The sequence below is a fragment of the Amphibalanus amphitrite genome, unplaced genomic scaffold (assembly GCF_019059575.1).
Source record: "Amphibalanus amphitrite isolate SeventyFive unplaced genomic scaffold, NRLGWU_Aamphi_draft 001704F_arrow, whole genome shotgun sequence".
Lineage (NCBI taxonomy): Eukaryota > Metazoa > Arthropoda > Thecostraca > Balanomorpha > Balanidae > Amphibalanus > Amphibalanus amphitrite.
The window spans coordinates 100089-122937 of record NW_024883197.1 but is presented as its reverse complement, the minus strand read 5'-3'; the positions used below and the strand labels follow the sequence as shown (position 1 = coordinate 122937).

Genomic DNA, 22849 nt, shown 5'->3' with positions numbered 1-22849 from the left:
TTTGAAGACCCTCTGTAGAGAGGAGGTCCCTAGAGACTAGAGAGGAGGCCCTCTTATAGAGAGGGTGCCCTCTGTAAAGGAGGCCCTCTGAAGAGAAAGACACCCTCAGCAGAGAGGAGGCCCTCTGTAGATAAGAGGTAATATGTAGAGAGGAGGCCCTCTGTAGATCCATCCACCCATTCCTCGCAGATTGCTCCGGTCCGGCCGCCGCCGCCGCCGCCGCCGCCGGCGCCCGAGAGTTTTTTTTTTTGCCAGTTATGCCACTCGGTGACTTGTGATATGCATATGTTTCTTAGCGCTGCAGCGGTAAGAACATACCAGCGCGCTGGCCATATGAAAACTGAACACAAGTGAATGCATTATGTTGTATGTAATTATGTAGGCATGAGGGCTGAGGCCCTCTGTAGAGAGGAGGTCCCTTTAGAGAGGAGGCCCTCTGTAGAAAGGAGGCCCCCGGGATTCCTCCGCCCCTCCCTGGGCCAGGGACGTAGCCAAGGGGGGGGGGCGGAGGGGGCGCCCGCCCCTCCCTTGGGGTTTTCAGGAGGCCCCCCCGAAAGGATTCAGGCCAACGTGGGCCGAAGGCCCACGTTGGCCTGAATCCTTTCTGCCTGAATCCAACTGGCCAAAATCACGTCGAAGGCGAACGAAATTCACGCGGGAATCTAAAAAATGACGTCAGAACAATCAGGGCCCTCTGACCAGCCTAACAAGTGACAGCTAGGGCCCTTCTCACCTCCTGTGAATAACCACTAGTGTCTGTGTCTGACCGCTAGGGCCCCTCTGACTCCTCAGTAGAGAGGAGGCCCTCTGTGGGTAGGAGGCCCTGTGTAGAGAGGAGGCCCCCTTAGAGAGGAGACCCCCTGTAGAGAGGAGGCCCTCTGCAAGAAAAGGAGGCCCTCTGTAAAAAAAGAGCCCTCTGTAAAAAAGAGGCCCTCTGTAAAAAGGAGGCCCTCTGTAGAGCAGGCCTTCTGTAAAGAGGAAACCGTCTGAAATCAGAAGGCCCTTTGAAGAGAGGAGGCCCTCTGTAGAGAGGAGATCGTCTGAAGAGAGGAGGCCCTCTGTAGAGGACTCCCTCAGTAGAAAGGAGGTCCTCTGTAGGTAGGAGGCCCTCTGTAGGTAGGAGGCCCTCTGTAGAGTGAAGGCCCTCTGAAGAGAGGAGGCCCTTTGCAGAGATGAGGTCCTCTGTATAGAGGAGGTCCTGTGTAGAGACGAGACTCTGAAGAGAGGAGGCCCTACATAGATAGGAAGCCCTCTGTAGAGAGGAGGTCCCTGTAGAGACTAGAGAGGAGGCCCTCTGTAGAGGATACCCTCTGTAAAGGAGGCCCTCTGGAGAGAAAGACACCCTCAGCAGAGAGGAGGCCCTCTGTAGATAAGAGGCAACCTGTAGAGAGGAAGCCCTCTGTAGATAAGAGGCCCTCTATGGGCAGGAGGCCCCCGGTAGTCAAAGACAGCGTCGTATATTAAGTACATAGAGTGGAGACTGGAGGCCCACTGTAAGCAAATAACCTTCTGGCTTCTGTTCCCTGCTACTCTCTATAGAGAGTTCTCAGATCTCACTATAGATAGTGAGAACTGAGAACTCAGGAAACTGTACTTACAGAACAGACTCCCAAACCGCGTCGCCGCCCACTGTAGGAAGGGACAGGGGAGGAGGTCCTCTGTAAACAGAAGGCCCTATCCTATGTAGACAAATTATTTGTATAAATGCGCTCAGAGAAATCATGCCGGGTGCCGTCAACGGTTTTGCCGTCAACGGTTTTACCTGCAGTGGCCGCAAAAAATGCCAAAATAGGCGATATTTTCGGAAACCAGTTTTCGGCAATAACTTTCGTCTCAAAATTTGCACGAACTTCCCTTTACCAGCATCTTGTTCCTCTCGTCAAGACAAGTGGAATGAACTATCAATTGACCTTGAAAGGTCAACTTGAAAAGTTGGCCTTAGGTCAAGATCATGACCTAACCGATAAGGGCTGAGTTCCATATCAGTTCATCCGTATCGTCGAGCCAAACACAACTAAGGTATATTCATCGCTCTAGCATGCCTCTATCAAAAGTTATTCGCGAAAAAGTCAGATACCATTGGTGACCTGAGATGACCTCAGGTTATAAAAAGGGGTCACGGGTGCCACTTTCATGTTCAGTGTGTTCAGTGTGTCAAAGATACAAGTAATTCAGTGCTTAAGAGTGTTTATAATGACTTCCGTCTAAAAAGGTGACTTTCAATTTAAGGTCGCAAAATTGACCTGACCTTATGTCATCGATATCAAAATTCCAAGACATAGATGTTAGTGTACCAAACCGTTGGCCTGGTCATGACGCGCCGATTGGTACCCAGCGTGACCTTCCTCGGTCAGATTTTGAAGTTGACCTATCTATGTAGGTCGTTATAAACCATGCTATTTGTTATGACTCTGGCGACCTCAATATTGACCTGACCAAAAAAGTTGTTTACAAAAGTTGTAAGTCGTTCAACGAACTATCAAACGCCGTTGCCGTTTGTCGCTACGATTCGTGCTTTTCGAGTTCTGACGGGGGCCAAAAAGGCCCCCGCCCGATTCAGAGTCTTTCAGAGCCCGCCCGGAATACGGTTAAGCGCTTGAACGATATAGATAATACACCAAGTGTTACTCTGACCGTCATCCAGTATCCACCCACCCATTCCTCGCAGATCCTCCCCCTCCTGCTGCGGTCCGGCCGCCGCAACCGCCGCCGCCGGCGCCAGAGTTTTTTTTTGCCATTTACCATGCCACTCGGAGACTTGTGGTATGCGTATGTTTCTTACCGCTGCACAGTGGCCCTTTTTCAGAATTAGCACGCATAAATTCAAAATATTTTTCTCTTTTTTGAGTAAAAAGCAGTCTTATCGTGTGCAAACATTCCAAACTATCCGATGGTGCTATTTTTACCTCCTAAAAAATAGTTATCTTTGGTAAAACTGACCGCAAATCGAAGTTTGTCGAGAGGCGCGCGGACACCACCGGCGGACCCTAAAAAGTAGAGTGAGATGAACATCAATTTGTAAGACTTTCGATGCAAAAATATTAAAAATGAGTGGCATGGCTGTGAAGCTGAGTTTACGTAGAAGCCCTAGAAACCACTATTTTCATTATATAACTTAAATAGAACCACTTTTGCCGATATTGTGGACACAATAACAGGACAATTATTAACTGGAGATGGCGGCATACATATGAAGCTTTATGTTAAGTGGCACACTCTGGAACATGTCGTATTATACATCGTTCGAATCGCCGATCTCTTCTGACCATGTCCACCAAAGGGCATCGCGCCATTTTGCGCCATTTTGCTTCTACGGTCGATAACGTGAGCCAGTTCAGTCCGCGAGCGACTGTGGCTCCTGTTCGATACGACTAAGCTCATTGACCTGGCTCGAAGCTAGTGTCACCTGGTGTGCGCCTAAATGTGGCTTGACTTTTGCCACAAGATGTGCTAATTGAAATTATACTAACGGTGGCTGGCAACAGCTGTAGATGCGGTCACGTGACGCCCTGGGGTCCTGACGGTCAGTGCAGCGCGGTCGGCTGGCGGGCTCGCCACACTTGCGTTCGGAGCGGCCTGGCCGGCGGGCGAGCCGTACGAACGTGCGCCAAATCTTGGGCCGAGCGGCCTGTCGCTGTTGGGCGAATATCCTTGGTCAGTTCGTTTCTTTTCTTCTCTTTGCATTGGCAGGGAATACGTCCTTGATCACGTGTTGATGTCTTGCACCACTTTCAGGTAATGTGGGAATTAATGCGTGCTAATTCTGAAAAAGGGCCACTGTGCGCTGGAGACTTGTGGTATGCGTATGTTTCTTACCGCTGCAGCGGGAAGAAAAAAAAAAAACATACCAGTGCGCTGGCTATATGAAAGCTGAACAAAAGTCTGCATTATGTTGTATGTAGGCATGAGACCCTCGTAGAAAAGGAGGCCCCTTTAGGGAGGATGCCCTCTGTAGAAAGGAGGCCCCCGGGATTCCTCCGCCCTCCCTTGGCCAAATCCTAGCTACGTGCCTGCCCTGGGCCAAATCTTAGCTACGTGCCCATGGGACGAACGAATCACCATTCGAAGCAAGGGCTTCGATTTCATCAGCCGTTTTGAAGATGGTAACCGAAGGTTTGTTGTCAATAGTTAAAACACTATTCTTTAGAATTGTGGTTTTTCTATTGAAAAACAAATCGGAGTTCCCTGACAATTTGGCAAAAGCTGCCTGAGATCAGTACAACTTGATGCTCTTGAAAACGGCTGGTCCAAATATTCTGATTTTTCAGGATTTCTAGTGGGCCAGGTGATCTACGTTCTGGTATGGGTCTCCCTCCGCGGACCATCTGGTGCACGTGCCACGTGACTTTAAAAATTCCCGTGTTAAGCCAATGGGGAAAATGAAAAAATGCGTTCCACGGCAGATTGCTCGAAAACGATCCAAACGACCCCCCATTTCTTACATGCAGATCAACCACATTCGGTGCACTACCCATGGGTATGTCGCAAAGTGGCCGGAAAAGTCCAGAACCACGTGCCACGTGCCGTGAAAATGACCCTGCACACCGGAAATTGGGACTTTTGGTCATTTCGGCGCACCCATGATGCTACTATGGCGTGGGTGACCAAACAATGGGTGTCATCCGGTCGGCAACTGTTTAAGGTGTCGTCCAGTGGGCCAAAGTGGTAGTTTCAAACTTTTGGGATCCACCACTCTGGGGATTTTTTTGACAATATCACTGGCGGTCGCAGCCGCTCGCAAAAGGGGGGCCAAAGTCACACTCGCGGGACATACCTAGCATTATCAGTCACGGGGGGGGGGGGGTGATCGGCTAATTTTTACGTCACGAGGCGCCGCGCAGTTGGCATTACTTATGCTTCATCCACCTCATTCTTGCGTGAAATCTTTAAGCTCAATTTAAGGCAAAAGCACCAGTTCCATTTCCCGTCCCACGGTGTTTCCACCGGTCGGGCCACTGCACCATGGCGACGGATCGGTGTAGCATATACTGGAAGGTCGGGCACACGGATTCATGACCTTACCACAATAAAACATTCGGAAAAGTACGGATCTTGCTTTGAACAAGCATGTGAAACCCAGAGATCATGTTCAGACTATGACATTACCCATATAGTTGTTTGGCGGGGGAGAGAATAGGTACACCGACCTCTGGAGATCCCTGGCCCCACAGGTTCCTGGTTTTCAAAATTGGCATCTGAGGGCCGCGCACGACTCGCGCGGGGCCTCGCAACAGCTCTATTGGGGCTCACTCAGCCTGCCTTATAGTCCTATGCTAAAAAGACTGGCCCTGAGCCCTAAGGACTTCATCAGTCTCTGCCAGCCCCAGGACCCACACCGGCTCATGGGGTCCCGACGTCGAAATATGAGGGAATCTGCGCGGGACCATCAGGACGTAAAGTAATCTCGATCAGGACCAACGTACGGCTGTGCAGGAGTCTGCGTGAGCCCTGTGATCTTCAGAAGCCCACCCATGTATGTTTCACTTAGAGGCCAGTTTAGGGCCCTCAGACCAGTACAGGGCCTACAAACTGCAAAGGCCAGTAGTTTGAGACCATCAGAGACCGAGTTGGACTCTCGGAGGCTTATGTGGGTCCTACTCATTACAGGCCAACATGGGCCCTCAGAGGTCGGAGGTCGCGTGGGGCCCTAAAAGACCGGAATGAGCCGTCGTTGGAACCCAGAGGCCAGCAGAGGGCCCTCAAAGGCCAAGATGAGACCTCATCAGGGCCAATGCAGGCCTTAGAGGCCAGCATCGGGTCTTCAGCAGCCAATGCGGGGCCTCATTGGCACCTAATGTTCGTCTTGGGACACCAGAGACAGCAATAAGGCCACTAGAGACCGGTGTGAGACCCTCAGACGCCGGTTGGGCCCCTGAGGCCGGTAAGGGGTCCTCATAGGTCAGATGTGGGGCCTCAGAGGTCGATGTGGGCTCTTAGCGGTCAACGTGGGCGCTTGACCGCCACTGAAGTTCCCTCAGAGGTCAGTGTTGGACGCTCAAAGACCGGTGTGGGCGTGTTTTTTTAGCCTCGTGACGATCGAATCAGGGCCAGGGTCCCATACACCTATGGGGCCCATCGGTTGCTTGAGGGGGGGGGGGGCAAATGATATGATGGCTCCCTTTATGTGCCTTGGGAGGGCATGGCCCTGATGCCCCCGCGACCGCCACTGTCTACACATTACATACAGGCCTCTGAAATTATACTAGCTAATGCAAACTCTATGCAGGCCCGGAGATCCCACGCTAATCCTTAGAAACCAAGCCGGCATACGGCGTCACCACCGGGCTTCTGAGGTGCACAGCACCAAACCAACCCATGGTCTTACTTTAGTGACTTAGTGTCGTAGAGCCACGCTCATTTGGCAGGGCCCACCCGCCACTGCCGAAGAGGTCTCATGCCAGCCATTGCTGGGCCTACGAGAGCCTCAAGCAAACCCACGCTGATTCCATGTAAGATGCGGCCATACTCGTGAACCGTGCCAGCGACGCTGACCGCCAATTGACAGAATACGAAACTGAGCCCACTCATGAGTGAAATTTACGTCCTTTGATGGCGCAAGAAAGAAAATGAAACACAAAAAGCTTTTCTAGGACTTTGTTCGATCTGAAAGGTGGGGCCAAAAGATAGTATGGCCCCACCTTTCAGCACCAAAGGGGGGCCATGGCCCCCGTGGCCCCCCCCCCCCCCCTGGGACCGCCAGTGGACAATATACTTACGTTTCTTGGCGCAATGTTCATTCACCCAGCCGGTCGTCAATGCGTTAGATGACCCAAATGACGATTGACCTGAAGGAAGTTGGGGGCGAGGAACACGCACGTGCCATCCGTTTTTACTCGGGCGCTTTCATCTAGGAGATTTTTGCAGATACGTCAATGCGTTAGATGACCCAAATGACGATTGACCTGAAGGAAGTTGGGGGCGAGGAACACGCACGTGCCATCCGTTTTTTAATCGGGCGCTTTCATCTAGGAGATTTTTGCAGATATCTTTTTGATTTGTGAAAATGACCAGCCTAGCGGTATGCCAGCCGCTGATAAATTATTATCTTGCTGCGGCCGGGCGCTTATTTGCGGTGTTTGCGTTTGGCGGCTGGCGGGCGACTTTTAGTCGTTTTCGGTTAGCAGTTAGCGTCGGTGCGGTGCGGGCGGTTTTATTTTTTCGGCGTTTCGGCGTTTTTTTTCTGTGTGGTTTGCGGCGGTCGGGTGATTTTTTGCCGTTTGCGTTGGCTTTTCGGGCGTGCGTTTTACACGTTTTGCGGTGTTTACGTTTTGCGGCGGGCGGGTTCGTTTTTGCGGCGGGGGCGTTTTGTTTTTTTTGCGGTGTTTGTCTTTGGCGGCGGGCGGGCGGGCGGTTTGGGCAATGCGAGGCGGTTTTCTTCTTTTTTTTTGCGTCGTTTGCGGTGTTAAATTTGTTTGCGGTTGGCGGGCGGTTTTATTGTTTTGCGGGCGTTTTTTGCGTTTTTTATTTGCGGTTTGCGGCGGGCGGGCGTTTGTTTATTTTTTGCGACGTTGCGTTGGCGTTTCGGGCGTGCGTTTTGCGCGTTTTGCGGTGTTTGCGTTTTCCGGCGGGCGGGCGTTTTTCACAATTCAAAGTCCAAACCTTCGGGCCACAGCGCTCCTCGAAAAGCGCTGCCCTCGAGTAACTCAGGTGACCTGTTAAACCTCGAAAGGCCAACTTAGCCCTATTCTGGACGGGGGTGCCTTAACCCCCCCCCCCTCAGATTTTTCTTGTGCCATCGCCAAATGCCGCAAGACTGAAAGCTAATCTCGATGACTTTTCCTAAACGTTCATTGCGCAAATTTTGTGACAAAAAAGTTGCTGGGTCAGGTCAGGTCAGGTCAGGTAACCAGAGGCGGTTCGTTGACCCCACCTCAGAAAGTTTGCAATCACGCCAGAGCTAGAGTTTTTGACTGATCAATTCTTTCTTCAGGTTTTAGTTAGAGTACCAGTAGGTATGTACCCACAAGTTGCATATCTCAGAATTTTTATATCTGTGACCTAGGTCAGGCCAGACTTGTGACCTTTACACTGCAAGCCTATGGGAAAATATTGAAATGCCTCCCATGCTTCGTGTAACCGAGTCCAAACCATGCCCAATTCTCTCAGTAGGTATTAGGCAGGGGAAAGTGGGGTAAGACGGTCAGGGTAGGTAAGACGGGCACCCCTTCTGCAGACCAAACCAATAGCGCTATGAGCGAGAAAAATTAGGACCAGAATTGCCTTTCCCACTACACACCACCATTGAAGTCTGATGAATTTGTGTTCAGTCAATAATCTTTTATTTTGGTTAAAAACTCGCAATCACTTGTGGTACACTCATATGCCCACCAGTGTTCATTTACCGCAGATTTGCTTGTCTGCATCAATTGTCCACAGAGGAAAATCCTGCTGAACTTCTACTTGGGTTTGAGGTAAGACGGGCAATTATGGATCCAATGGGTCTGTAATAGTGAAAAAATTATTACTGTAGGAAAAAGTAGCATTTCTGTTAATAGAATATGTTTGATTTCCATACTCACAGACATTTAGCAATATCCTTCGGCACAGCTAATTCTCGAATAAATGATGTGAAAACGGCTCTACAAGGCTTCTGAACTGGGGCCTATATACGAGCATACACCTGCTGCACGAATCTCGTTTACTGCCTTTTCTGAACCACTTGAGACCAACGAGCGACTGTATCAATGCCGCTAATCTCGCGCATTTGGTGCGAGCTGTGCTGGTCGGTGAAAGAAGCTGGCCGTCTTGCCCTACCAATGTGACCGTCTTACCCCATGGGGTGGACCCCATGGGGTGGGTAAGAAGACGGGCTTTTGCAAGTTTTGCAAAAATAGCTGCAGTTTATTCGTTGAATCAGGTCTAAGTCTCATCTTCTGGCAAATGGAAGTAAAATGTCTAAAAAAGGTTTTCACTCAGTTTTCCCGTTTCTATGATGTTTCTAACCGGCCAAAAATGGCTCCAAAGTTAAGGTGCCCGTCTTACCCCCACTTTCCCCTATGGTCTATGGAATATATTATATCATCAGTGATGATCCTGGTGCCGCTTATTGACAGGAGCACCGGCAAGGTCATCTGAGGTCATGTGACGTCATGAATAGTTTTTTTGTCAATAAATCGCGACATGATGTGCTAAAGACTTGTAAGTGGTAACAAACTGCTCGCCTGGTTAAGGCGCGTCGTTTGGTATGCAGCATGACCATACCCACAACCTCATTGGTGAATGACCTGACTTGACCTCGGGTCAAATTTCAAATTGACCTGTGAACTGTGAGGTCATCGTATGCTATTTCGCATCACCTCGACGAGAGCACAAAAAAAATCAATTTTATTTCTCTACGAGTATGCTTCTTAGTTCAAAAGTTATATAAGTAACTAATTCCAAACATTTATCGATGATGACCGTGGCCGCAATATTGACCTGACCCGACAATATTTATGTAAAAGTTGTAGATCTTTAAACGACCTATCAAACACCGTTTGCCATTTGTTGCTCCGGTGTGGTTTTTGAGATCTGAAGGGGGGGGGCGAAAAGGCCCCGTCCAGAATCGAACCTTTCAGAGCCCGCCCGGAATAGGGTTAAGACGTAGACGTAAGACGTACGGCGTAAGGCGTAAGCTCGCTCCGGTCGCTCCGTAATAATGGCGTTGGAAATGTTTGCTGCATTTTGGTAGGTATCCCAAATACCTACCAAATGTCTTTATGCTCAGTTTTACCTGCGACCTGTAACATACGAGCATAGGTGCCTAATGTTCCCGGTTGACCATTATTTGATCAATGCCTATTGCCTACACAGTGCGTAACTAATAAACTTTTATATTGGTCATCTGAAAGAAAACAAAGTGCATTTTAAAATAAGCATAAACATGTATTTGATGACAAGGCCATGAGCATGCAGGGAGAATTTTCTCTCCCGAGACAATCTCCCCACCACATGGCCGTGTTGTTCCGAGCCCAAAGCAGCACTGGTTCAGCAGCCGTCACTCCGGAGAGGTCCCACTAATGGTGCAGGTTAGCGGCTCGGGTGAGGGCCGTACACAGGCCTCCTCACAGCGACGTAGCCGTGGCCGTAGCCGTGGTGGCTCAGTAGCCGTAGGAAGCCGAGCGGGCGTGGCGGTGGTGAAGGTAGCCGTAGCCATGGCTGTAGCCGTAGCCGTAGCCAGGGTGGCTGTAGGGAGCCGAGCGGCCGTAGCGGTGGTGACCGTAGTAGTGGTGACCATGACCGTAGCCGTGGCTGGCGTAGCCGTAGTTCACGGACCGTCCGTGTCGGTGTCCGTAACGGTAACCGTGCCCCAGAGAACGTCCGTACCGGTGGCCGTAGCCGTGGCCGTAGCCGTGGCCGTGGCCGTGGCCGTGGCCGAGGCGGAAACTGCGGCCCCAGGGCACACAGCACAAGCTGAAAAGGAAAATTTTCGGGTTCAAACAAGCACAATTTATCCTTCATCGGTCTCTCACAACTCACAAGACCGTACGATTTTGCAGAAAATTTGGCACCATAAACATTAAAGTGGCATTTTTCGTTCTGAAATTTTTCTTTTATATACTGAAGGGTACAAGGCAAAATATTTGAAGTTAAAAATCGGCGAGAAGTATTTATAGAATGCTTGACGGAATTAATCCTTATTGATTAAAGGGATGCTTGGATGTTTTGCAAAATGCCTTGATTCACAGCCATACTGATGTTAAAAAAACAAGTGATATTATTTGGCCGACCCGAGACAATAGGGGGGGGGGGGTTCTTCTGGATGTCTTACCAGAATCCTGGCGTCATCTCGACTGAGCCGTGTGGGAGGGAGTCTCCGGCGGTGCTGCCGAACAGTGGTGCCCCAGACGGCCGACCCCCGATTATATGGCACTCGGGTGTCACGGTGGTGGCCGCGGTGTGTCGGCCCCCCCCCCCCACCCCTAGCCGACCCTGTGGACGGGTGGTCGGAGCTGGGTGGGAGCGGTGGCTGTGGGTTTAGGTGGCCTTGGAAATACTTTTCTGAATTCATGGCCTTCCGAAGGGACTTGTGCGCCACGTCTATTGTGTATTGCAGGATGACAAGATGACAATCCATCCTATATCGATGTCAATGGGTCCATCGGAATCGTCGTGGTATCGATGATGGGCAAAAAAGTTTCCGTGATGCTAGGTATCGATAAGGTCATCGAGCGACCAGGTGTCCGAACGACCATCGTATCACCGTGGTGTCAATGGACAAATTGGAACCGTCCATCGGACGCTCTGAACAGTGTGAGCCCTCGTCATGGCTGGTGCTCGTGGTATCGCAGCCACCTCATGACAAAGTGCCGACATGAGAGCCAATTGCTCAAATCCATTTGTCTGGTGCAATGTGCAATGTTCAGCATGTTAACTGTGCAGTCGTCCGTTTGCCAACGAGATCAGCCGACCGTCTAACTCGCGGCGGCACGGCGATTAGGTCCCTAACAGGGCGTATCCGGGAAATAGTCTGTTGGTTTTCCAGATGATTGTCAGACATTTGTCAACTTTTAGTTAGTGTCATTCACTGCTTACGCTCAATAACCGATTCTGAGTGATATTTTTCAAAAATCGACAACCTCAGCCTTCCGGTCCTATTGGTGCTTCTGTATACAACTCGGCCGACGGTGATAGAGGCCGGTGTGTTCCGTCGCCTTTTCGCCTCCAGATGAGCTAGAACCTGGTGGGAAAAACGAGATGCAGTGGCGCGACGCAGCAATCAGGTTCTAATTTCAATGTATCAGGTCAACATATGACCTCTGAGGCCAGACCTAACGCTCAATGATTGATCTGGTGCTTGGTGAATAACATGGCCAAAAAAGGTTGCAAAGCCGCACTGGCGGATCCAGGCTTGCGTTTTGGGGGGGGGGGCAACTCATGCAGGAGCCAAACCTAGGGTACCCCCAAATCCTGTTTTCTCATCGGATTTAGGCCACTTATTTTTCGTCACAGCCCTGACACATGAATATCTTTTTTAACTAAAAAGAAAAATATAAATAGTAGCCCACCCAACCCATGCCTTTATATTACTTTGTAAACACTTACCATTGCTTTTGTCGACCAGTTAACCCGCTTCGAGTCAGTGCTTGGGTCCCTTTGCGGACCGGGAGGTGGTAAAACACCCCTGTCTAACTCGGCTCCTGGGCCACGCACTGATTGAACTAGTTTCATTATCGTTTGGGGGAGGGGCAAACGGGCCACTTTAGGCCTCTGGGAAGGGGGCATGGCCCTAAATGCCCCTCCCTGGATCCGCCAGTGTAAGAGACCATTGGAGCTGCAGTGGGTACCTCAGACGTCAGGGTACGCCCTCAGATGTATAGGACTCGCGTGGAGACCTCTTATGCTATAGTGGACTGAAAGGACCAAAAGAAGCCCGTCTAGGGCTCCCGGAGATAGACATGGGCCCTCAGGAGCCCGCCAGAGCCCCCAATGAGGGATAAAGTGAGGGATACCAAGTGCCTGCAATTGCATATTGCATAAGCCATACGCCTTTACAAATCAATATTATGTATCAGTGGCAGATCCAAGGGGGGCCACATGGTCATGCCCCCTTGGTGCCCGCCCGGGGCACCACAGGCCTGTCAGGGGCACCACCGGCCTAGCAGGGGCACCACCAGCCAGCCGGGGCACTACAGGCCTAGCAAGGGCACCACGGGCCTGTGAGGGGCCCACAGCTTGTCAGGGGCACCCCAGGTCTGTCAGGGACACCAGAGACCTGCCAGGGGCACCACCGGCCTCGCAGGGCACCATGGGCTGTCAGGGGACCAGAGGCCTAGCAGGGTACACAGGCCTTACAGGGGCACCACCGGCCTTGCAGGGGCACCTTGGGCCTGTCAGGGGCACCACAGTCCTGTCAGGGCCCAGGGGCACCAGCGGCTAGCAGGGGCACCACAGGCCTGCCAGGGGCACACCGGTCTAGCAGGGGTACCACCGGTCGCAGGGGCACCATGGGCCTGTCAGGGGCCCACCGGCCTCGCAGGGGGCACCACCGGCCTCGCAGGCATCACGGCATCACGCAGGGGCACCTTGGGCCTGTCGGGGGCATCACGGGCCTGTTGGGGGCACTTTAGGCTTGTCAGGGGCACCACAGTCCTGTCAGGTCCCAGGGGCATTAGCAGCCTAGCAGGGGAACCCTAGGCCCGCCAGAGGCACCACAGGCCTGCCAGGGTCCAGGGGCACCACAGGCCTAGCAACTAGCAAGGGCAACACGGGCCTGTCAGCGGCACCTCAGCGCTCGCGCAGCTTTGACTGATCCTCACTGCTACATATTGCTTCCATATTATGCTGTGGGTGGAAAGCTTTACTTCACCAAGTGGCTAAAAACCTCCATCAAGGTATATTTTCTTAGCAATTTTTCTGACGTTTTGGGGGGGGGGGGGCAAACAGGCCACTTTAGGCCTTTGGGGGGGGGGCCATGGCCCTAAATGCCCCCCCCCCCCTGGATCCGCCAGTGCAAAGCCGCAATTTTAGCACCAACATATTTGTCATGATTAGGCGAATGGAATTTGTTAGCACTTAGCTATGTTTAGGACAAGTCAACTTAGCGTGTACTGTGCGTCGACAGATCGTTTACCAGACAGGTTCCAGCACATCCACGCCTCACTCACTCTTCGTCTACGCTACTCGTAGTTAGCGCGACAGTTTTAAGCCATTGCCATGTTGGTCTACTTAAAAACTCGTAACCAGTGTACGCCAACTTTGGCAGCTCCCTATTTACAGTGTTTTCAAAACGTCGCTTGGTCACTTTACCTCCTTCCGGTTCCGCTTTCATCATTAATGTCTCTCAGGATTTGTTCGAAAGTCGCTTTGAGAGCAGAATCACTGACTGGGAGAGCTCCACTCTACCGTATTCAACGTCTGAATCAGTGAGCTCTGCCGTCACTTGCGTGACATCTGTGACATCTTTCTGCGACACGAGCTCAAAGACTGTCTTGATGACCTCCTCTGTTCCGGCCACGGACGGGCAAGTCAGAATCGCTGAACGATCTGTGATCCTGATAAAGATGTTGCAGCGCTGATGCTGCATTTTTTTGGCTTTCGGGACCTTTTTTCGTACGTATTTAAGCGGCTTAACCGCTGTGGGTGATACCCGAGAGCTACCAACACGGTCGATTGTGCACGGCCAATACGGGGTGCCAGCTAAATAGTTTATCTGCTTTATGTCACGCAGCACAATAAACAGTGTAAACAAGACTCGTGCAGCGGCTGCATTCTTTTTAATGTGAAAACTGATTCTTTTCGGGATCCGGGATTGGCGGAATTTCGGGATCGGGATCGGGATTAAAATCCCGCCGGGATCCCGGGATCCGATCCGGGATTGCAATCTCTAAACGACACCAAAATAGCGGCTTTGATATATCCCATTTACTTATAATGGTGAGCTTTCGTAATAACCTAATCTCAAATGACCCTATGCCATGTAACGGAAGTTAGCCCACATTCAGCCCACATTCGGCCCAGCCCAGATTGGGGCTGCCAAATCTAGGGAAAATCTAGAAATCTAGGGAAAAATCTAAAACCGTTTTACGCCTAAACGGCTGGACGAAACTGAAAAATAAGACCACCATTTGAAAGATCTTTCACCCCGGACCCAATGATATGGTTAAATACCGGATCAATTTAACCAAAAGCATGATTTAACCAGGATGAAAATTTTCGGTCAATGGGGCGGCCCCTACGATTTTCTTCAAAATCGGCATGGTGATACTACAGGCCGAGATGATCAATCTGGCTGAAGAAACCCCTATGGGCATTGAAATCTATGGGGTAAAAACGCCCTTGGAAAGATTTACCCACGCATTTCTGGCAAGTGTATCGCACGCATCCCCCCAATATGGGTATCATATGAAAGCCCATGAAAACCCAAACAAAATGGTGGGGTAAAATTTACCCATTACCCCATCCAGGGTAAAGTTTACCAAGATGAAAATTTTCGGTCAATGGGGCGGCCCCTACGATTTTCTTCAAAATCGGCATGGTGATACTACAGGCCCAGATGACCAATCTGGCTGAAGAAACCCTATGGGCATTGAAATCTATGGGGTAAAAACGCCCTTGGAAAGTTTTACCCACGCATTTCTGGCAAGACTATCGCACGCATCCCCCAATATGGGTATCATATGAAAGCCCATGAAAACCCAAACAAAATGGTGGGGTAAAATTTACCCATTACCCCATCAGGGTAAAGTTTACCCAAGATGAAAATTTTCGGTCAATGGGGGCCCCTACGATTTTCTTCAAAATCGGCATGGTGATACTACAGGCCCAGATGACCAATCTGGCTGAAGAAACCCCTATGGGCATTGAATCTATGGGGTAAAAACGCCCTTGGAAAGTTTTACCCACGCATTTCTGGCAAGACTATCGCACGCATCCCCCAATATGGGTATCATATGAAAGCCCATGAAACCCAAACAAAATGGTGGGTAAAATTTACCCATTACCCCATCCAGGGTAAAGTTTACCCAAGATGAAAATTTTCGGTCAATGGGGCGGCCCCTACGATTTTCTTCAAAATCGGCATGGTGATACTACAGGCCCAGATGACCAATCTGGCTGAAGAAACCCCTATGGGCATTGAAATCTATGGGGTAAAAACGCCCTTGGAAAGTTTTACCCACGCATTTCTGGCAAGTATCGCACGCATCCCCCCAATATGGGTATCATATGAAAGCCCATGAAAACCCAAACAAAATGGTGGGGTAAAATTTACCCATTACCCCATCCAGGGTAAAGTTTACCCAAGATGAAAATTTTCGGTCAATGGGGCGGCCCCTACGATTTTCTTCAAAATCGGCATGGTGATACTACAGGCCCAGATGACCAATCTGGCTGAAGAAACCCCTATGGGCATTGAAATCTATGGGGTAAAAACGCCCTTGGAAAGTTTTACCCACGCATTTCTGGCAAGACTATCGCACGCATCCCCCAATATGGGTATCATATGAAAGCCCATGAAAACCCAAACAAAATGGTGGGTAAAATTTACCCATTACCCCATCCAGGGTAAAGTTTACCCAAGATGAAAATTTTCGGTCAATGGGGCGGCCCCTACGATTTTCTTCAAAATCGGCATGGTGATACTACAGGCCCAGATGACCAATCTGGCTGAAGAAACCCTATGGGCATTGAAATCTATGGGGTAAAAACGCCCTTGGAAAGTTTTACCCACGCATTTCTGGCAAGACTATCGCACGCATCCCCCCAATATGGGTATCATATGAAAGCCCATGAAAACCCAAACAAAATGGTGGGGTAAAATTTACCCATTACCCCATCCAGGGTAAAGTTTACCCAAGATGAAAATTTTCGGTCAATGGGGCGGCCCCTACGATTTTCTTCAAAATCGGCATGGTGATACTACAGGCCCAGATGACCAATCTGGCTGAAGAAACCCCTATGGGCATTGAAATCTATGGGGTAAAAACGCCCTTGGAAAGTTTTACCCACGCATTTCTGGCAAGACTATCGCACGCATCCCCCCAATATGGTATCATATGAAAGCCCATGAAAACCCAAACAAAATGGTGGGGTAAATTTACCCATTACCCCATTCAGGGTAAAGTTACCCAAGATGAAAATTTTCGGTCAATGGGGCGGGCCCCTACGATTTTCTTCAAAATCGGCATGGTGATACTACAGGCCCAGATGACCAATCTGGCTGAAGAAACCCCTATGGGCATTGAAATCTATGGGGTAAAAACGCCCTTGGAAAGTTTTACCCACGCATTTCTGGCAAGACTATCGCACGCATCCCCCCAATATGGGTATCATATGAAAGCCCATGAAAACCCAAACAAAATGGTGGGGTAAAATTTACCCATTACCCCATCCAGGGTAAAGTTTACCCAAGATGAAAATTTTCGGTCAATGGGGCGGCCCCTACGATTTTCTTCAAAATCGGCATGGTGATACTACAGGCCCAGATGACCAATCTGGCTGAAGAAACCCCTATGGGCATTGAAATCTATGGGGTAAAAACGCCCTTGGAAAGTTTTACCCACGCATTTCTGGCAAGACTATCGCACGCAATCCCCCCAATATGGGTATCATATGAAAGCCCATGAAAACCCAAACAAAATGGTGGGGTAAAATTTACCCATTACCCCATCAGGGTAAAGTTTACCCAAGATGAAAATTTTCGGTCAATGGGGCGGCCCCTACGATTTTCTTCAAAATCGGCATGGTAATACTACAGGCCCAGATGACCAATCTGGCTGAAGAAACCCCTATGGGCATTGAAATCTATGGGGTAAAAACGCCCTTGGAAAGATTTACCCACGCATTTCTGGCAAGACTATCGCACGCATCCCCCCAATATGGGTATCATATGAAAGCCCATGAAAACCCAAACAAAATGGTGGGGATAAAATTTACCCATTACCCCATTCAGGGTAAAGTTATACCCAAGATGAAAATTTTCGGTCAATGGGGCGGCCCCTACGATTTTCTTCAAAATCGGCATGGTGAATACTACAGGCCCAGATGACCAATCTGGCTGAAGAAACCCCTATGGGCATTGAAATCTATGGGGTAAAAACGCCCTTGGAAAGATTTACCCACGCATTTCTGGCAAGACTATCGCACGCATCCCCCCAATATGGGTATCATATGAAAGCCCATGAGAACCCAAACAAAATGGTGGGATAAAATTTACCCATTACCCCATCAGGGTAAAGTTACCCAAGATGAAAATTTTCGGTCAATGGGGCGGCCCCTACGATTTTCTTCAAAATCGGCATGGTGATACTACAGGCCCAGATGACCAATCTGGCTGAAGAAACCCCTATGGGCATTGAAATCTATGGGGTAAAAACGCCCTTGGAAAGATTTACCCACGCATTTCTGGCAAGGATATCGCACGCATCCCCCCAATATGGTATCATATGAAAGCCCATGAAAACCCAAACAAAATGGTGGGGTAAAATTTACCCATTACCCCATCCAGGGTAAAGTTTACCCAAGATGAAAATTTTCGGTCAATGGGCGGCCCCCTACGATGTTCTTCAAAATCGGCATGGTGATACTACAGGCCCAGATGACCAATCTGGCTGAAGAAACCCCTATGGGCATTGAAATCTATGGGGTAAAAACGCCCTTGGAAAGATTTACCCACGCATTTCTGGCAAGACTATCGCACGCATCCCCCAATATGGGTATCATATGAAAGCCCATGAAAACCCAAACAAAATGGTGGGGTAAAATTTACCCATTACCCCATTCAGGGTAAAGTTTACCCAAGATGAAAATTTTCGGTCAATGGGGCGGCCCCTACGATTTCTTCAAAATCGGCATGGTGATACTACAGGCCCAGATGACCAATCTGGCTGAAGAAACCCCCTATGGGCATTGAAATCTATGGGGTAAAAACGCCCTTGGAAAGTTTTACCCACGCATTTCTGGCAAGACTATCGCACGCATCCCCCCAATATGGGTATCATATGAAAGCCCATGAAAACCCAAACAAAATGGTGGGGTAAATTTACCCATTACCCCATCAGGGTAAAGTTTACCCAAGATGAAAATTTTCGGTCAATGGGGCGGCCCCTACGATTTTCTTCAAAATCGGCATGGTGATACTACAGGCCCAGATGACCAATCTGGCTGAAGAAACCCTATGGGCATTGAAATCTATGGGGTAAAAACGCCCTTGGAAAGTTTTACCACGCATTTCTGGCAAGACTATCGCACGCATCCCCCCAATATGGGTATCATATGAAAGCCCATGAAACCCAAACAAAATGGTGGGGTAAAATTTACCCATTACCCCATCCAGGGTAAAGTTTACCCAAGATGAAAATTTTCGGTCAATGGGGCGGCCCCTACGATTTTCTTCAAAATCGGCATGGTGATACTACAGGCCCAGATGACCAATCTGGCTGAAGAAACCCCTATGGGCATTGAAATCTATGGGGTAAAAACGCCCTTGGAAAGTTTTACCCACGCATTTCTGGCAAGACTATCGCACGCATCCCCCCAATATGGGTATCATATGAAAGCCCATGAAAACCCAAACAAAATGGTGGGGTAAAATTTACCCATTACCCCATCCAGGGTAAAGTTTACCCAAGATGAAAATTTTCGGTCAATGGGGCGGCCCCTACGATTTTCTTCAAAATCGGCATGGTGATACTACAGGCCCAGATGACCAATCTGGCTGAAGAAACCCTATGGGCATTGAAATCTAGGGGTAAAAACGCCCTTGGAAAGTTTTACCCACGCATTTCTGGCAAGACTATCGCACGCATCCCCCCAATATGGGTATCATATGAAAGCCCATGAAAACCCAAACAAAATGGTGGGGTAAAATTTACCCATTACCCCATCCAGGGTAAAGTTTACCCAAGATGAAAATTTTCGGTCAAGGGCGGTACGTAAGGGCGTTTTTACCACATAGATTTCAATGCCCATAGGGGTTTCTTCAGCCAGATTGATCATCTCGGCCTGTAGTATCACCATGCCGATTTTGAAGAAAATCGTAGGGGCCGCCCCATTGACCGAAAATTTTCATCTTGGGTAAACTTTACCCTGGATGGGGTAATGGGTAAATTTTACCCCACCATTTTGTTGGGTTTTCATGGGCTTTCATATGATACCCATATTGGGGGATGCGTGCGATAGTCTTGCCAGAAATGCGTGGGTAAAACTTTCCAAGGGCGTTTTTACCCCATAGATTTCAATGCCCATAGGGGTTTCTTCAGCCAGATTGGTCATCTGGGCCTGTAGTATCACCATGCCGATTTTGAAGAAAATCGTAGGGGCCGCCCCATTGACCGAAAATTTTTCATCTTGGGTAAACTTTACCCTGGATGGGGTAATGGGTAAATTTTACCCACCATTTTGTTTGGGTTTTCATGGGCTTTCATATGATACCCATATTGGGGGATGCGTGCGAAACTTGCCAGAAATGCGTGGGTAAAACTTTCCAAGGGCGTTTTTACCCATAGATTCAATGCCCATAGGGGTTTCTTCAGCCAGATTGTCATCTGGGCCTTAGTATCACCATGCCGATTTTGAAGAAAATCGTAGGGGCCGCCCCATTGACCGAAAATTTTCATCTTGGGTAAACTTTACCCTGGATGGGGTAATGGGTAAATTTTACCCACCATTTTGTTTGGGTTTTCATGGGCTTTCATATGATACCCATATTGGGGGATGCGTGCGATAGTCTTGCCAGAAATGCGTGGGTAAAACTTTCCAAGGGCGTTTTTACCCCATAGATTCAATGCCCATATGGTTTCTTCAGCCAGATTGTCATCTGGGCTGTAGTATCACCATGCCGATTTTGAAGAAAATCGTAGGGGCCGCCCCATTGACCGAAAATTTTCATTTGGGTAAACTTTACCCTGGATGGGGTAATGGGTAAATTTTACCCCACCATTTTGTTTGGGTTTTCATGGGCTTTCATATGATACCCATATTGGGGGGATGCGTGCGATACTTGCCAGAAATGCGTGGGTAAAACTTTCCAAGGGCGTTTTTACCCCATAGATTTCAATGCCCATAGGGGTTTCTTCAGCCAGATTGTCATCTGGGCCTGTAGTATCACCATGCCGATTTTGAAGAAAATCGTAGGGGCCGCCCCATTGACCGAAAATTTTCATCTTGGGTAAACTTTACCCTGGAGGGTAATGGGTAAATTTTACCCCACCATTTTGTTTGGGTTTTCATGGGCTTTCATATGATACCCATATTGGGGGATGCGTGCGATAGTCTTGCCAGAAATGCGTGGGTAAAACTTTCCAAGGGCGTTTTTACCCCATAGATTTCAATGCCCATAGGGGTTTCTTCAGCCAGATTGTCATCTGGGCCTGTAGTATCACCATGCCGATTTTGAAGAAAATCGTAGGGGCCCCCATTGACCGAAAATTTTCATCTTGGGTAAACTTTACCCTGGATGGGGTAATGGGTAAATTTTACCCCACATTTTGTTTGGGTTTCATGGGCTTTCATATGATACCCATATTGGGGGATGCGTGCGATACACTTGCCAGAAATGCGTGGGTAAAACTTTCCAAGGGCGTTTTTACCCCATAGATTTCAATGCCCATAGGGGTTTCTTCAGCCAGATTGGTCATCTCGGCCTGTAGTATCACCATGCCGATTTTGAAGAAAATCGTAGGGGCCGCCCCATTGACCGAAAATTTTCATCTTGGGTAACTTTACCCTGGATGGGGTAATGGGTAAATTTATCCCACCATTTTGTTTGGGTTTCATGAGCTTTCATATGATACCCATATTGGGGGATGCGTGCGATCTTGCCAAAATGCGTGGGTAAAACTTTCCAAGGGCGTTTTTACCCCATAGATTTCAATGCCCATAGGGGTTTCTTCAGCCAGATTGTCATCTGGGCCTGTAGTATCACCATGCCGATTTTGAAGAAAATCGTAGGGGCCGCCCATTGACCGAAAATTTTCATCTTGGGTAACTTTACCCTGGATGGGGTAATGGGTAAATTTTACCCACCATTTTGTTTGGGTTCATGGCTTTCATATGATACCCATATTGGGGGGATGCGTGCGATACACTTGCCAGAAATGCGTGGGTAAATCTTTCCAAGGGCGTTTTTACCCCATAGATTTCAATGCCCATAGGGGTTTCTTCAGCCAGATTGGTCATCTGGGCCTGTAGTATCACCATGCCGATTTTGAAGAAAATCGTAGGGGCCGCCCCATTGACCGAAAATTTTCATCTTGGGTATACTTTACCCTGGATGGGGTAATGGGTAAATTTTATCCCACCATTTTGTTTGGGTTCTAATGGGCTTTCATATGATACCATATGGGGGGATGCGTGCGATAGTCTTGCCAGAAATGCGTGGGTAAAACTTTCCAAGGGCGTTTTTACCCCATAGATTTCAATGCCCATAGGGGTTTCTTCAGCTGCCTTCGTAACATGTTCCGAGGCATCTGGCTGAAGAAACCCCTATGGGCATTGAAATCTATGGGGTAAAAACGCCTTGGAAAGTTTTACCACGCATTTCTGGCAGACTATCGCACGCATCCCCCCAATATGGGTATCATATGAAAGCCCATGAGAACCCAAACAAAATGGTGGGATAAAATTTACCCATTACCCCATCCAGGGTAAAGTATACCCAAGATGAAAATTTTCGGTCAATGGGGCGGCCCCTACGATTTTCTTCAAAATCGGCATGGTGATACTACAGGCCCAGATGACCAATCTGGCTGAAGAAACCCCTATGGGCATTGAAATCTATGGGGTAAAAACGCCCTTGGAAAGATTTACCCACGCATTTCTGGCAAGTGTATCGCACGCATCCCCCCAATATGGGTATCATATGAAAGCTCATGAGAACCCAAACAAAATGGTGGGATAAAATTTACCCATTACCCCATCCAGGGTAAAGTATACCCAAGATGAAAATTTTCGGTCAATGGGGCGGCCCCTACGATTTTCTTCAAAATCGGCATGGTGATACTACAGGCCCAGATGACCAATCTGGCTGAAGAAACCCCTATGGGCATTGAAATCTATGGGGTAAAAACGCCCTTGGAAAGATTTACCCACGCATTTTTGGCAAGTGTATCGCACGCATCCCCCCAATATGGGTATCATATGAAAGCTCATGAGAACCCAAACAAAATGGTGGGATAAAATTTACCCATTACCCCATCCAGGGTAAAGTATACCCAAGATGAAAATTTTCGGTCAATGGGGCGGCCCCTACGATTTTCTTCAAAATCGGCATGGTGATACTACAGGCCCAGATGACCAATCTGGCTGAAGAAACCCCTATGGGCATTGAAATCTATGGGGTAAAAACGCCCTTGGAAAGATTTACCCACGCATTTCTGGCAAGTGTATCGCACGCATCCCCCCAATATGGGTATCATATGAAAGCCCATGA

At 49.0% G+C, this 22849-nt stretch overlaps 1 protein-coding gene across 1 annotated transcript; it reads right to left on the bottom strand.

The window, feature by feature from the left end:
• Positions 1-10079: 10079 nt before the first annotated feature.
• On the bottom strand, positions 10080-10767 carry LOC122374731 (zinc transporter 7-B-like). Its single transcript, XM_043353656.1, has 2 exons — positions 10751-10767; positions 10080-10365 (listed from the first exon to the last, which is right to left on the bottom strand). Exons 1-2 carry the CDS (start codon positions 10765-10767, stop codon positions 10080-10082), a joined length of 303 nt encoding a protein of 100 aa, XP_043209591.1.
• Between the last annotated feature and the right edge of the window lie 12082 nt (positions 10768-22849).